The sequence below is a fragment of the Penicillium malachiteum genome (genome assembly GCF_028827825.1).
Source record: "Penicillium malachiteum strain IBT 17515 chromosome Unknown utg000002l:1.0-8849297.0:1.0-8852440.0, whole genome shotgun sequence".
Classification (NCBI taxonomy): Eukaryota; Fungi; Ascomycota; class Eurotiomycetes; order Eurotiales; family Aspergillaceae; genus Penicillium; species Penicillium malachiteum.
Genome location: NW_026643095.1, coordinates 2,233,676 through 2,248,878, shown reverse-complemented (window position 1 = coordinate 2,248,878; position 15,203 = coordinate 2,233,676). Strand labels below are relative to the sequence as shown.

Below are 15,203 nucleotides of genomic sequence, written 5' to 3'. Positions count from 1 at the left end.
CGTGCGGGATCAAAAAATTAAAATTCTATGATCCAGACTCTATCGCTCGATCTCTATGCTTTGCATTGCGTGGTGTTTTCTTCCTCTCGGATTGAACTGAACTGGTGGCATGATCAGCTGTGCAAAGTACTACGTACTTCGCTCTCCACACTTATTGAAATCTGTCATTTCGAACAAGACTGAATTCGTTCCAGTGCGCTGGACTGGGCTGAGCTGAGCTGCAAAATACCCACATCGGGATCAACACGCCAATCCCCATGTTTGCCTTCAAGTCTACACCAGCCAACCGGGCTTGGTCCGCCCTAGCGCATTTCCTCATTACCCAGTTGAGATCAAAATGACCCGGACCTCTCATGTGCATGTCTTGGCCAATTATCTTATAGAGGTCTTAGGACTATCGGGCATATCCGAGTCTGTGCATCTTCTCGCTTTCTTTCATCCTTCTTTATACTCTGGTCGGCATGGTTCTCCTCGGTATGGACCATCGAATCAATTCACATGGGATTTAGATTGGGATCTGGTTTTTCTTTTTCTACATGCATTTCCAATGCATGCCATAGCGTTTCATTGCATTATAGCGTTTTCATTTCTCTCACAGATTTCATGTGGCGAGTGATTGTGCTTCTCGTTTCTTTGGTTTTTATTGGGAGGTTGTCGTCTATTTTTCCTTGCATAGCTTCTTTATCTTGCATTTACAAAAATTTCCCGATTGCATGCATGTTATCGCATGACTCGACTTGAAGTTAGATTGAAAAGATTTCAGATCATGTTGTTCCTGAATTGGACAAATCTGTTACCATCTAGGCCGGTATCGTATAAAATATCTGGAGAGGTTAGTCGTAGGAGTATCGACACACTTCGATAGAAACTAGAGATATGGAACTAAAGGTATCAATCTCATTTTCATAGCTCGTAGAACTGGCCAGTATGCACAACTCCTATCTATATCAAAACGACCCCAACATCGCTTTCAAGGGTACTGGGGGTTTCTTTTCTTTTGTTTCCCAAGTGCATTCTCGCACAATCATGGTCCTATAATTGGCATATACATATTCATCCAATTGCTTAAACGTACAGAGCATCGGTACCGGCATTGGCGATTTGCGAGGCGTAAGGCTTGAGGGCGGCGGCAACCTCGGTGGTGGTGAACTTCTCGACTTGCTGGGGAGCACGGCCGACGAAGGTGCGGGCGTCAAGGAGGGTGTCCAGCTCGGGAATTATGGGGGCGAAGAAGGGGGTACGGCGGATGCGCTCGAGGAGGTCGTTGTCCTTGCCGAGCTTCTTGACGTTGTCGGAGGCTTGGTGGGAGAGGACACCTAAGAGATGTTAGACATGCTAGGTTAATTGAGTTAATGGAGTTAGACATACGGATCTCCTCGTGAGCGTCCTGGCGGGAAAGACCCTTCTTGACACAGGCCATGATGATGTTCTCACTATAATCATTTTGTTAGATTCAAATATTTCCAAAGGTAAAGCTGGTGATTGATCAACTTACGTGGCCATGAAGGGAAGCTCGTCGTTGACACGACGCTTGATGACCTCGGGGTAGACGACGAAGCCGGAGGAGACGTTGTCTATTTATTGTTAGAAAAGATTGACAGAAAATTTGCATGATCGGGTACGAACTCAGGAGGATGAGACAAGCATCAGCGCACAGGTAGAGCTCAGGAATGCTGATACGACGGATGGCGCTGTCATCCAGAGAACGCTCGAACCACTGAGCAGAGTAGGTGTCCAAGGCGTCCTTGGGCAGGTTCTGAAGGTGACGTCCAAGGGAGCACAGACGCTCGGAACGCATGGGGTTACGCTTGTAAGCCTGCCAACAATTAGTCTCTCACCCAGAAATAAACTCATTCGATCGGTTTCTAGTACTCACCATGGCACTGCTACCAATCTGGTCCTTCTCGAAAGGCTCCTCAACCTCCTTGAGCATAGCAAGGTGACGGATGTCAATACCGATACGCTCGCAAGTAGAGCCGAAAGAGCCAAGAGCGTTGCCAACCTCGACATCGATCTTGCGAGTGTAGGTCTGACTGGAGATGATAAAGGCGGAGTTGAAGCCAGCCTTCTCAGTAACAAGCTCATCCAGTCTCTCGACCTTCTCGTGGTCACCATCGAAGATCTGGAGGAAAGAAGCCTGAGTACCGGTGGTACCCTTGACACCACGGAAACGCAGGTCATCGCGAGCGCGCTCAAGGTTACGCAGGTCCATCAGCAGGTCCTGAATCCAGAGACAGGCACGCTTGCCAACAGTGACGAGCTGAGCGGGCTGACCGTGGGTGAAACCCAGAGTGGGCAGGTCCTTGTACTGCTGGGCGAACTGGGACAGCTTGTCAACGACAACAGCCAGCTTGGGGATCAAGATGTCAAGACCATCGCGGAGCAGAATCAGATCCGCGTTGTCAGTGCAGTAGCAGGAGGTAGCACCCCAGTGGATGATACCGGCAGCGGCGGGAGCAACCAGACCGAAGGCGTGGACGTGGGCCATGACATCGTGTCTACGGCGCTTCTCCTCCTCAGCGGCAACGGCGAACTCCTCATCCTGGATGGTGGCGTGAGCCTTCATCTGCTCTAGACCCTCATCGGAAATAGGAAGTCCGAGCTCTGTATAAGCAAGACCCAGTCAATTGAATGTTTGGCTTTCCCCACGTTTTCATCCATATATTATCCGACCGATCTCGTACCTTTCTGGGACTCAGCCAGCCAGATCCAAAGCTTGCGCCAGGTCGAGAATCGCATGCGAGGGGAAAAGAGGTACTTCATCTCAGTGCCTATTCAATTGACATTGGTTAATACAATCTGTATCAATTTCTACATTTCCCGTCCCTCGAATTGGCCGGGGAGGACGGGATTGTAGGAGAGGTAGTACTTACTCGCATAGCGCGAGTTGAGGGGAGTCTGGTAAACATCGTTGCTGGCAGACATGATGTCGATACTTCACAAAAAAGCACCTGTGATATGAATTGAGTGGCAGAACCAAGAGAAGGAGCTAGTGTGCGAAGTCGGACACAATTTTATCGTACGGCTTTGGCGGGGCTTATCACGTTATCGTGAAAGGTTTTGGAAGCTTAGTGGGGGTGAAGGTCACGTGCGGACTATGTATATTTCTACATTAAATCGCATTGATATTCCGGGATTCCATTTTGCCGGAAGCAATTGACAGAGAAGAGAACAAAAGAAAATGAAGGCAATATTGAATCAGATCAAGGGGGATATGCAATAATTATGTCATTATAGAGGAGAAAACTCTTGGGAAGAAAAGTACCATATAAAGCATCTATGACGCTAGCTGGGCCAATTGCACTGACAGGTTGGATTTATCGTACTTGATGTACTTGCCACGGCCCTTATCAATTTCCACATACCGGTCATAAAACCGGGCATATAGTGGCTCAAGCACGGCCTGTAATTCGCGCCCGAGAACCGAACGCACCTCCCGTTCCAGATGGAGGGGTTTATGCCGAGCGAGCATTTCGTCAAAGCTGGCATTGAATGATTTGAATTTGTCCTTGATCGCATCCTTGTCTTTGGAGGACAGGCTTTTGACAATGGCGCTGGAATCCACAGCACCAGTGGAGCTGGGTCGTCCGGCGCGCGATGTATACTGGACATCCAAAAGGTACTGGGATGTCTCCTTCCAGGCATCCAGATAGGTAGATGTCGCACGCTTGCGGAATGTGTCAATCCGAGCGATACTGTCAGGAGCACCCAAGTAACGCGCCAGCTCCGGGCTTTGTCGAATAGACCTATCGACAATGCAAAAGACATTCGATAGGAAGACACCAAGAGCAGCTTTTGTGCGATGGAATGCTCGGCCACGAGCTTCCAAGGAGGTCATTAAAGCTTCGATCATATCCAAGATGAAGTGAGAGAAAAGAGTACCACTGTCAGGACCAACATCCAGAGGCGCGGTCCCGGCGGTGCTCGATTTTGAACGCCAATTTCCATCGCCAAGAGAGGTCAAGATAGATGCCAGTGGACCTGAGTATCCAGTTAAGGTAGCAAGGGAGTTCATGACTTCCTCAACCAACGGCACGGACCCACCGTCGGGGGGTAGGGGTACGTTGGCCGCCCTGCGTTTTGTTTCCTCGAGCAATTCAGACAGGGAAGACTTGGCAGTTTCGCGCACAGGTCTTAATGCCTCAATTAGAAGACTCTTCAACTCCGCGGCCTTGGAGTCGATCCGGTATGACATGGCCGTCACAATCTCAATGATTTCAAACGCAAGGAAGCAGTCTGTCATGAGATTCTGACGGATGTACTGGTTCATTTCTCGCAGAGTCTTAGAATATTCAGCCATTGCTGAGAGGAAAGTAGCTTGCAATGCAAGACCTTGTTGATCTGCTGGAAACAGCTGAGAAATTATATCATACTCAGTGTTGACAAATGCTTCCAATGCATTAGAGTAGATACCAATACCGTTAGTACCCTGCTTGTAAGGTCCATCTGTGGGTCTACGTTTGACGGTGTTGAGAGATGCGATTGATAGGTTCTGCAAGCTCGAGGTGAGATACGGCCCGCGCACCTCAGCATAAATCTTCATCGCAGGGTTCTCTCCTTTGTTCCGCTGTGGACCCAAGGCACATGCTGAGCTGATCGCCGCGCACAGAGGACCTAGTTGTGATAAGGGTTCTTCGGGAATTGATGGGAAGGGAAGCTCTATATAAATACCGTAATTGTTAGTATGACCAATGTGATTGGATAAATGGAACATATTGCAGGCTATACCTTTGGTGAGATAGTGCAGCGGCTCAATTGGGGTGGCATTTTGTTGCAATTCTGATCTGAGCATATCCTGCAATTGGGTACTTCCAGTGCTCAGAAGGGAGTTGAAATCTGCGATCGCGTTTTGGTTCGACTTGAGGTTCGTCGTGTTGAGGTCGACCAGCGCCTTCTCAACACGTTTCATCGCCGACAGGTATTGTGAAAGACCCCAGAACTTTGCGGTCTATATTAAATAAAATATCACGTCAGTCACACCATATTTAATCATATCTCAGTTCACTTAGCCAACATACCCAGCACGAATTATACCTTCCTCTCGCATCTTCGCATCGAGAGGCTGGCGGAGACGCTCAATGGCATCATTCACTTTATCGATATTGCTGTTGGTAGTCTGAAGAGACTGCGTATTGCTATAGATCGGCCCAATGGCTTCTTTCACAACCTTGCCGCTGGTCTCTAGACGGACCATGGATCCCTGGATCTTCTTGGTGAGGCGATTGAGCTTCTCGAGGTTCGCATAGAGTACTTCGACCTCTGCGCTTTCCTCCGCATAAGCGGTATTCCTCGGAGCCACCATGATGATCGCTCAAGAATATAAATCACGTAACTTGGTTAACGCAGGAGCTGTCATGTTCTCCCGTAGTGTGGGGTCCACGGAGGTGGTGTTCGTTGCCTGAGATAAGCTCCGAGTCCGACTCCAAGCACATTCCAGCGATAAACAAGCTAAGCCAAACTAGGGAGGTATCGGCCCGTCTATAGCTCCGTATCACATGATATGAGGTCATCCCCCGCGGTAAAGCAAGTACTCTGGAATTGATTTCTTCTAGCTTTTTTGTTGTATGCAGGTTGCCGCTCTATCTAACCCCCTCAATTGCTACAATGGGCGCTGCGAGGATGTCTCGGCTGCGCTGGACAGTTCCTCCAGCTGCCATTGCGGCATATACAGCGGGGCAATGGACGCAGCCTAGGAGGCCCCTTCGGCAGTCCCACTACTCCACACCGTCTGCGCAGTACGATGCCAATTCGAAGTCGCAAAGCTCTTCACCCAGACAATCGACCTCACAAATTGCCGAAGACCAAAATTCTGCTTGGTTCAAGATTGTGCAGAAGCTCGATGAAGTGAAACACACTGTTGGGGTTCCGGAGTGGGGGGGAGCTAGGAGAAGGCTTTACAAGCTACATTGTCCCTGATTGGGCGCGATTCCTCCCGGCAACGGCCCAGAAGCTCCAGCGAGAGCTCTCTATGGCGCCTGGATCTTTAGCAGACGATATCTGGAAGGAGGCACATGATCCTGATCTCAACCCAGAGATCTTGAGGGATGCCAAAGTACGAGTGAGTGGAGACTTGTGTGAGGAAGAGAAGGAGTTCCGACGTAAGCGTCAAAAGCATGCTGTTAAAGCATTAGCTGAATATCTGAATATCCCGGAGGAGGATATTCACCCTGAAGACGTGCCTGTCATTGCTATGTGTGGATCAGGAGGTGGCTTGCGCGCCCTAGTTGCAGGAACTGGGTCGTACTTGGCTGCACAGGAATCTGGGCTGTGGGACTGTGTGACCTATACTGCAGGAGTAAGTGGTAGCTGCTGGCTTCAGACCCTGTACAATTCTTCCATTACGGACCGGAATTTCAACAAGCTTGTTGATCATCTGAAGAGCCGGCTGGATGTACATATTGCTTTCCCACCTAAAGCTCTGAACCTCCTTACCACTGCTCCAACCAACAAGTACCTATTGAGTGGCTTTGTCGAGAAGCTTAAAGGTGACCCTGGGGCTGATTTTGGCCTTGTGGACATCTACGGACTGCTGCTCGCTGCTCGACTGATGGTCCCCCGAGGAGAGCTCGGAGTTCTGGACTCTGATCTTAAATTGTCGCAGCAGCAAGCAAACTTACTAGATGGGTCTAACCCTCTTCCAATCTACACTGCTGTTCGGCATGAAATCCCCATGATGGAAAATGAAAACGGGGAATCCTCAGTGATGCCAGAAGAAGTGATGAGGGAAGCAAACCGCGAGGCCTGGTTCCAATGGTTTGAGTTCACACCTTATGAGTTCTTTTGCGAGGAGCTAGGTGCAGGTATTCCAACATGGGCGCTGGGACGCCACTTTCAAGGTGGCAACAGTGATCTATCACGGGAGAATTTCCCCATTCCGGAACTGCGGATTCCAGGCTTGATGGGTATCTGGGGGAGTGCTTTCTGTGCAACTCTATCTCACTACTACAAAGAGATCCGTCCCTTGGTGACAGGTCTTGCAGGCTTTGGTGGAATTGATTCTCTCATCCAAGGCAAAAATAAGGACTTAATTCGAGTCCATCCTATTGACCCCGCCACTATCCCCAACTATGTGATAGGCATGAAGGGCCAACTTCCTGACTCGTGCCCTGACTCTATCTTTCAGAGTACTCATCTCCGTCTTATGGATGCTGGCATGAGCAATAACCTCCCGATTTACCCACTGCTGCGACCTGGACGGGATGTTGACATTCTAGTTGCGTTCGATGCATCTGCCGATATCAAACGCGAGAACTGGCTGTCAGTGGTGGATGGTTATGCTAAACAGCGAGGAATCAAGAGCTGGCCCGTCGGTGCTGGGTGGCCCAAAGCGAGTGACAGTCTCGAGGATACAGAGAAAGCATTGCGCGAACCACAAAATATCTCAGATGAAAAAGCGAACGAGAAGATCACCAATGCTCAAAGTCATCCTGAAAACCAGCTCGATCCCTCAAAGAAGACTAGTTCTGCTAACACTGAATCAGAGCTGGGCTATTGTAACGTATGGGTAGGGACCACAGAGGAACGGACCTCTCATGGTGAACTACCCCCATCCAAACGTCTTTTCCATCCCGATACCACTGCCGATCACTCCGAGTCGGACTTTCACCTTATGCGGCCTGACGCGGGTATCGCTGTTGTCTACTTCCCTCTTCTCCCCAATCCATCCGCGCCTCAACTTCCACCCGCTGTCAAAACACGTCCACTAGCGGCTGCCCATTCCATGAAAAATGAGGCCAAGGAGGAAGACAAGGGCCCTACTCCTCACCCTAACACTATTGATCCAGATGTGGATGACTTCTTGTCTACATGGAACTTCATATATAGCCCCGAGCAGATTGATTCTGTGGTTGGATTAGCCAAGGCTAATTTCGCCGAGGGCAACGAGCAAGTGCGTCGCGTTGTACGTGCAGTATATGAACGCCGAAAAGCCGATCGGTTGCGCCGTGAAGAAGAAGAGGCTCGCAAGAGTATGGAGGGCTTTGTACCTCTGTAAATAGTATCTCGGAGTTGGTGATGAGCGATTTATTTATCATGTACTTGGTGTCATGTCGGCTTTTATGCCTCTTTTCCTGTCACTACTATCTTAATATCGAAATCTGCATAGAGCTAGAAACTTGAATTACATACATTCCCTACATCTTGGGACTTTCCTTTTGTGAGCTATTCATTCCAGACTAATATTCGTGTATGCAGTGTCTATGATACATCATGATACGCCGCGCTTCATGCTGCCAGGTATAGATATCTGCTCCATATGCAATTGTCAATCTTTTGTCTCGTTGAAAAAAGACTGCACACCATCCGCATCTCTGTTAACCTTGACCTTTCGTCCTTTTCCCTCATCGTCTGTCACGGATCGCCCTTGGCCTTCATCATCGGTCCCAGCCACACTCACGTCTTTACTGGCATCCGTCTGCAACCGCAATCCCAGTTGCCTCTCCAGCTCCTGTACAGACGTCTCCTCTCCATGCACAGATACTATAGTCGGAACCGCAGTCGTAGTATCCGTCCCCGTCGCAGCTGGAGCATGCTCTTGTACTGGAGGCTGATTCTCTTCCAGGGGTGTCCCATCAGGTAAATCCCCATCGTGGCTCCGATGGTGCTGCTTAGAAGACTGTCCCCTCCAATCCGCAGGATGACTTTCACAAATAGGTTCCCCAGGCTTCGGTTCATTAATAGTCCGTCCAGATACAGTGGCATCTGCCGGGACGCTCTGGGTACCAGGATACCGCCATACAACCTTTAATCTCTCCAATGCACGGATCCCTTTCTTCGCACTCCCCTTAATCCCATCCATAGCTTCCCACTCCGTCTCAAAGATTCCTGAGTCGTTCTCGTGTCCGCCTTCAAAGAATGCATTAAACCATACATGTGCAACGGATGTCACCATAGTAAATCCTGTATATGATGCTTTGCTGCGTCGCTCGAAATCGATATTCACATCTGAGCCTGGCACGATGACCGGGTTCTCGGGTCGGAATATCACTGCAGATAATGTACGTGGAGCAGCTGACTTTCTCGTGAGATCAGAGGATGATAGGTCAGATTGTGAGTCCATTGGTGAGGGCACCAACGTCGTAGATAGGTTACTCTGTTGCTGGTCTTCCAAAGGTGATGTTGTTGAATCCCCGGAATCGATAACCGTTCGCTCTCGTCGATGAAATATGTGAATGAGCTTGATCTTCTTTCCTTCATCCTCATATCCCTCTACCGCTACCTTCACTCCATCTTTTAAGCCCCAGATATGTACCTCCAGGATCTCAACCGGTCGCTCCACATACTCTTTCTGTAGCTGATTCGTCCACCGGTCGACGTATCCGACATATCGTAGTTGACTTGGGATACTAACACCAGCACCAAATCCAACACGCATACGCCGTTCGGTGAATCGTTGTAGCGCGTCTTCCTTTTTCCAGCCCTTTTGACTAATCAAGTAAGAGGTGGCGATGGTCCCACTGCGTCCCTTGCCGGCTTTGCAATGTACTACGATGACTCTTTCTCCCTTATCATCTTGATCTGTTTCTTTGGTATCGTCGAGTCGGTGTAGCCAGTTTCTCATGCTACCCATTATATTCGGAATATGAGCGAAGGGAGGTGGATGATGATCTGGCCAGGGAAAATGGTGGATGCGGTTGTAGACCTCTGAATCTGGGTAGCCAGTTCCCTCAGCGCGGAACTCCCAGATACACCAGTTTGAGCCATGTTTGGAGTCGAGGAAATTGACTAGGGCGTCGAGAGGGTTGCGGTAGGCGCGTTGGGGGTAGGTTCCTGAAGGGCCGGAGGTGGCGATAACTAGGACTGGAGTTAAAACTCAAGCTTAAGTTTGACATATTTATTCCTTTCAAACATACTATTATCTGTCACATAGCATAGATCGAGATTCGCTTCTGGATGCTGTAGTCTTGGACCGGCAACGATCTGGCGGAGAATCGAAGCCTGCGGGGAAAACAGTTAGTTTGGTCCGATATGGGATAATTATTTGGATGACTACCATATTGCGAGATCTTTACTCGCCTTGTAGACAAGGTTCTATGGCATGGAATAAATTGATTCCAATAATAAAGAACAGGTATTTTCACTGGAGGATATAACCTGGAGCTGAGTGTTGTTATGATGAGGCGCAGCCGATGATGTCACTGTATGGGGAAAAGGAGATTTTGGTAGCAATTGATGTATTTGACCGTGGTAATGATTGTAGAAAATCTTGTTTTTCATTTTAAATATCATACATGAAGTCTATGACTATGTGCAACATACGATCCTTTCTGTTCTGACACAAAAGTCATCAAGGTCATAGAAAGGAGTGTCTGGAACAAGGGGGAAAGAGAAAACGCCAAAGTCATGATACCCCCAATAACGCCCATTATTAAGTCAAATCCATATCCTATACCCAATAAACCATAAAGGAATCACAGCGAGAAGATCACCAAGGGAGGAATGATCATAATTTAAGCGACACCGTAGAATTGGTCGGGGTTGATGGTGAAGTTGCCCTGGGTACGGGTCACATTGAGAGAGCCGGATTGCCAGTAGGTCTGCTCCTCATCACTTGAAGGGAAGAGGTGCCATTCGTGGGTAACTGCAACATTCCAGAGAGGGTGTTTTTGTTCGGTCACAACAGCTGTGATGTTGCCATCGTCGCAGGCAGTAATATTGGGCACAATACCCTCGCAGTGGGTCTTGAAGCCAGGAGAATTGGCAGATGCGCTGGCAGAGATATTGAATTGCCAGACTGTGCCACCAGGAGAACTGACAATATCCCAGTTGGTCACCTTCCAAGATGAGGGTTGACCCAGGACTGCAGCATTGGCTAAGCCCAAGGCAGATAGGATGACAGGGAGGGAGAATTGCATTGTAGATAGAGTTCAAGGATGATTAGAAAAAATAATATAACAGGAGAGTAATATGTGTGAATAATGTACACTGAGGTTGAAGAGGAATGTAGCGAAAGGGAGAAAGAAAGAAGAGAAGAATGAAAGACTTGATATATAGGTATGTACTGGGGGTTGGGAGAATCTCAAATCCAACCGGGAGAGAAATGACCCTTGGCACCCATGGAAACCCTTCCTCTCCTTCTCCTCTTATTGACCCACAATTGTCGATCATTCACTTTCAGGGGAGTTTCAACCCAATCGATCCATGTATCGAGTCTGGATCTCCCAACCTCTCAGTGGCTGGAATGGTTCAAATGGTTCAACTGGCTGAACTGGCCGGACGGGAGGCGCTGCACGGAGTACGGCCACTAAATCTCACTATTTGACTGGTCATGTCGGTGTCTAACATTGTACGCAAGTTTCAAGCATGTTCATCCACTATTTATAGCCCTGAGTACCAATCAAGGGTCATTGTTAAAGTGGAGTAGTGGAGCATCTCTGGGGGATCTTGGTTCAGAGCCACTCGAGTTGTTCTCTGTGCGGATAAGTGAAACGGCGACAATTCCCAGGGTTCTCTTATGGAAGATCCCCCACCGAGTTCAGCAAAATGGGAAATGATTTCTTCCTGGTTGGTATGACCGTAGAGAGAGATTTTTTTCATTTTTTGTTTCTATGGTACATTGTGGTCCAGTCAAGGCAACCTGATCATCACACCGCATCTATGCAGTAAAAAGTGGACGTCCCTTATGCATGCTTCCACGGTTGATCTCCGTTTGATCGGGTCGGAAACAAAGAAATATGCCTATGATAGCATGGACCTGCATGTCGGTCTGGCCGCGTGTCAAACTGCGGATTTCTGAGACAGTCCGATAAAAGAGACGGGCTCCCGAAGATCCGATCCTTGTTTATTCCACTCTATCCTCCGTATTCCATACTCCACACATCATGCATCATATGATGTTGAGACAGACCCATCTGATCCTGAAATTTGCACTGCCTGCTTCCGGGCAATAGCCGCATAGCGACGTTTATTCTGTCGCCGCAGTTTATTCCACGCAATGCGCTCTGCATCTGGGAGAAGTCGGCGGTAAGTTGCAGGTTTGTACCAGCGACGACCATAGCGGTTGTTAAATTGGATCCTTATACGGCGGGCCACTACGGCTTCTCTTTTTTCTGCAGCACGCTTTTCCTTAATCTTGTCCTGGATCGCAACAAGGCTTGGGTGGGTTTGGAACCGTACTGCAAACTCGTTTACAGACTTGGCGCAGAGGATAAGGATATCCCTCCGAGTCTGTTTGCTGAGGAGGGCGACCCCATTGTTCCGACGAAGGTAATCAAGCCAGTACATGTAAGCAGATCGGTAATTGCGGGCATCCAGGCAAAGTAGAATGAGAGCCTCAAAGGTGTTGGAGTCAGGCTGAATATTCATAGAAGCCATCTCTTTCACCAGGAAAACACTCTCTGGCCGGTGGTCCGCCTTTCGACATATTCGCAACAGGATGTTATAAATTCCAACATTCGCTCCTGCCGGACATAAAGTATACAACTCTTTGTAAAAGTCGAGCGCGTGGATTGCCACTGTCGAGTCAGTCCTGACAACGTGTTCGCATACCTCGAGGATTAATCGCACGGATTGGATGGGAATCGCGCGTTTGTCTGCCTTGAGATTCTTGAGTGTTTTCCATGCCTCCACAATGTCAACATTTTGTTCAACCATACGGTCGACCACCATTTTGGTTGTGATGCTATCGATCATTATCCTTTCCTCGCGCATTGTAGAGAGTAAGCTGAAGACGGCGGGAAAATCGCCAGATTTCAAATGAATCTTCAAGACATTTCGATATTCCTTCGCTCCCAGACTGTATTTTTTGGAATCAAGGAAACGAAAGGCAGCTTGAGCGAGTTGGATGTCACTGGCGTCTGACGCAATGGTCAAAACATGGCTGGTAATTTTAGACGACGGATCCAGGTACCCAAGATCGACCCTCCGTCGCCAAATATAGGACGTGAGATCATAATGCCGGTGTTCGCTCGCCATCTTCAATACATGCTCCCAAAGCTCGGGGGTCATATCATGGCCCTGCTCGACGCGGGCCTGCATCAGGCGATAAACCTCATCGAGTTCCAGAAAATCACAGAGCATGTAGACCGCCATGCTGTGAAGCCAATTTTCAATTTGGGTTCCCTTCCGCTCCATCATGGACATTTGGTCTAATGCCAACTCGAATTGATGCTCTCGTAGCAATCCCGCAACCATAAAATGCCATCCGGGGGGGACTCAGGGTCAACCATCGGTCTCGAAGTTTGTGTAAAACCTCCTGACGTATCGTGTAATCGGGGTGAACAGCAAGGGCCTAGAATTTCACGTATTAGTCTGATATCGATGTGACTTTCCAATTTGAGTGTTTCAGTTCCTCACCTTTAAAGCAGCATGGAGAGTCCCCGAGTCTGCTGTGATATGATGATCCTCCATTTCTTGTAGGAGATTTCGAACAATGTTTGGCGATCCCATCCAAGGATCACAGTTTGTGAGTATTAAAGCTTGATAGTGCCGTGTATGCGGCGGGGTCTTGCGATCCCAAATCAAGCTACGCAGAACTTGCGTCGCACTTCTGATATTAGGCTCGTTGGCCGTGACATTTCGAAGCATACTCTCTAGCATGGCATCGGATTTTTTTCTCATAACTCTCAGGGACTGTTCGATATTTCCTAATATGATGCTTGCGCCGCCTTGATCCATTGAACTCGTACGATTCTTCTGATTCTTCTGCTTCTTCTGCTTCGTCGCGGGATGAGGCGTGGTCAGGACTGGAGGTAGATCCGGGCTCGAATGTGTGGTCGGGGATAGTTTCATCGTGTCGATTATTTGTGTCTGCTTTTTCTCGATCTCGTGATTTGGGGTTGTGGGCATTGATCACCCGCCTGAGGTAGCTGCTATAACATCGTCGATGTAATGTCGGCGCAGTACCGGTCGTGGGAAGCGAGCACCGTTTGGGTATTCGTTGACGCGGTTGACTCAATACTAGCTGCTTGAATGATGGACATAAGGCGATCCATAGGCCGTCCAGCACAAATGCCTGTGGTGACATTTCGAAATGCTCCCGAGACCATGATCAACAGTACCTCGGGAGCTTTCAAGTTCTACTGTAATTGCGGCGAAGCCGATGCGGATATATCACGTGACGACAGTCGCGAATCTTGCAGCGGTTATATTGGATAGCGAATGACTCCATAAGATAAGGAAGATCATATGTAAGGGAGAGATAAAAATAAAAGCATGTAAGGTAAATCACCCTCATTATTGACTGCTCTATTATGAGTAAAACTCTAGGCGAAGCTGAACATCTATATGCCTGTAGAGTATTCAGAATACCGATAGAGTGCCTACGGGTGCGAAAATGGGATTTAATGCATAGTATTTGTGAATCGCCAATAGCCTCAGTTCCCAGTGAAAAATACAGAGCCAGATACGCCATGGCCATGCTCGACCAAACCATCAACCGGTCCACACCGAGCGACCTTACCCACTCCGTCTCTGTAGGGTATCATCTCATTCTTTTTTTGCTGTCCCTTTCAGGTATGCAAAAGGATCGGATTTTCGTCTTTTCATAGTTGTGTAGCATAGTCTTGTTCCTATTCCTTATACTCCACCGGGACCGCCACCACGGCCACGGCCACGACCACGTCCTCCACGACCACCACCGCGGCCGCGATCGCGTCCGCCGTCACGACCATGGCCGCCTCGTCGGTTTTGTGGTTGGTTCTGCTGCTGCTCCTTGACAATTTCGATGATCTCTTCGGGAACTCGGAGGTATTTGATCTATAACAGAGCGTTGGTGGATTAGCACAGGTAATGGTGGGATATTGGGATATGATAGAATTGGAGATAGGAGGTGGACGTATGAACATACGTTATTTCCACGAATGTAGACTTCTGGCAGCTTGAAGAATCGGTCACCCTCAGGGCTGGTTTGTACGACCTCGCGCAGGATCAAGTTCATCCAGTTGTCGCATGTTACGAGGTGGCCATTCAAAGTTTCGCCATTCTTGAGCTCAACCAGCATTGGGTGGCCCTGTGCGGCCGTGAGAAGGCCGAGGGGAAGCTAGCGGCCAAGAGGTCAGTACTTGCTAATAGATATCAGGCTTATTGGGCGACTTACCATTGTAGATTGCGAAGGGTATGTGACGGATGTAGGTTCTCGCTAGACGTCTGCGCAGGGATTTGGTGCAGGTATTAACAAAATAGTTTACTGCGAGAAAATTGAGGGCTGAGAGTGGGTTGATAGCGCCGATGAAAGGCCGTTGCTGTTTGGAGGGGTTGGAGAGAGC

General features: G+C 48.8%; 9 protein-coding genes across 9 annotated transcripts; 1 reads left to right on the top strand and 8 right to left on the bottom strand.

Moving 5' to 3' along the window:
- Positions 1-1,065: 1,065 nt before the first annotated feature.
- On the bottom strand, positions 1,066-2,763 carry ade13 (adenylosuccinase ADE13; the record flags this gene model as incomplete). The annotated part of the gene is made up of 6 exons (XM_057087327.1): positions 1,066-1,316; positions 1,369-1,433; positions 1,496-1,574; positions 1,627-1,816; positions 1,877-2,604; positions 2,685-2,763. The coding sequence occupies 6 exons, from the start codon at positions 2,761-2,763 to the stop codon at positions 1,066-1,068; spliced, it is 1,392 nt and encodes a 463-aa protein (XP_056947156.1).
- A 514-nt stretch (positions 2,764-3,277) lies between these two features.
- On the bottom strand, positions 3,278-4,909 carry N7483_003889 (EXO70 family protein; the record flags this gene model as incomplete). Its single annotated transcript, XM_057087326.1, has 1 exon — positions 3,278-4,909. The coding sequence occupies one exon, from the start codon at positions 4,907-4,909 to the stop codon at positions 3,278-3,280; it is 1,632 nt and encodes a 543-aa protein (XP_056947155.1).
- A 96-nt stretch (positions 4,910-5,005) lies between these two features.
- Positions 5,006-5,302, bottom strand: N7483_003888 (Exo70 exocyst complex subunit; the record flags this gene model as incomplete). The annotated part of the gene is made up of 1 exon (XM_057087325.1): positions 5,006-5,302. The coding sequence occupies one exon, from the start codon at positions 5,300-5,302 to the stop codon at positions 5,006-5,008; it is 297 nt and encodes a 98-aa protein (XP_056947154.1).
- Positions 5,303-5,604: 302 nt separating this feature from the next.
- N7483_003887 (putative phospholipase A2 (PlaA)) lies at positions 5,605-7,993 on the top strand (the record flags this gene model as incomplete). Its single annotated transcript, XM_057087324.1, has 2 exons — positions 5,605-5,870; positions 5,902-7,993. The coding sequence occupies 2 exons, from the start codon at positions 5,605-5,607 to the stop codon at positions 7,991-7,993; spliced, it is 2,358 nt and encodes a 785-aa protein (XP_056947153.1).
- Positions 7,994-8,263: 270 nt separating this feature from the next.
- On the bottom strand, positions 8,264-9,994 carry N7483_003886 (putative phosphatidylinositol-3,4,5-trisphosphate 3-phosphatase; the record flags this gene model as incomplete). Its single annotated transcript, XM_057087323.1, has 3 exons — positions 8,264-9,792; positions 9,852-9,936; positions 9,992-9,994. The coding sequence occupies 3 exons, from the start codon at positions 9,992-9,994 to the stop codon at positions 8,264-8,266; spliced, it is 1,617 nt and encodes a 538-aa protein (XP_056947152.1).
- Positions 9,995-10,448: 454 nt separating this feature from the next.
- On the bottom strand, positions 10,449-10,853 carry N7483_003885 (uncharacterized protein; the record flags this gene model as incomplete). Its single annotated transcript, XM_057087322.1, has 1 exon — positions 10,449-10,853. One exon carries the CDS (start codon positions 10,851-10,853, stop codon positions 10,449-10,451), a length of 405 nt encoding a protein of 134 aa, XP_056947151.1.
- Positions 10,854-11,817: 964 nt separating this feature from the next.
- Positions 11,818-13,080, bottom strand: N7483_003884 (uncharacterized protein; the record flags this gene model as incomplete). The annotated part of the gene is made up of 1 exon (XM_057087321.1): positions 11,818-13,080. The coding sequence occupies one exon, from the start codon at positions 13,078-13,080 to the stop codon at positions 11,818-11,820; it is 1,263 nt and encodes a 420-aa protein (XP_056947150.1).
- A 412-nt stretch (positions 13,081-13,492) lies between these two features.
- On the bottom strand, positions 13,493-13,963 carry N7483_003883 (pentatricopeptide repeat protein; the record flags this gene model as incomplete). Its single annotated transcript, XM_057087320.1, has 1 exon — positions 13,493-13,963. One exon carries the CDS (start codon positions 13,961-13,963, stop codon positions 13,493-13,495), a length of 471 nt encoding a protein of 156 aa, XP_056947149.1.
- Positions 13,964-14,447: 484 nt separating this feature from the next.
- On the bottom strand, positions 14,448-15,037 carry N7483_003882 (U6 snRNA-associated Sm-like protein LSm4; the record flags this gene model as incomplete). The annotated part of the gene is made up of 4 exons (XM_057087319.1): positions 14,448-14,476; positions 14,604-14,694; positions 14,786-14,977; positions 15,035-15,037. The coding sequence occupies 4 exons, from the start codon at positions 15,035-15,037 to the stop codon at positions 14,448-14,450; spliced, it is 315 nt and encodes a 104-aa protein (XP_056947148.1).
- Between the last annotated feature and the right edge of the window lie 166 nt (positions 15,038-15,203).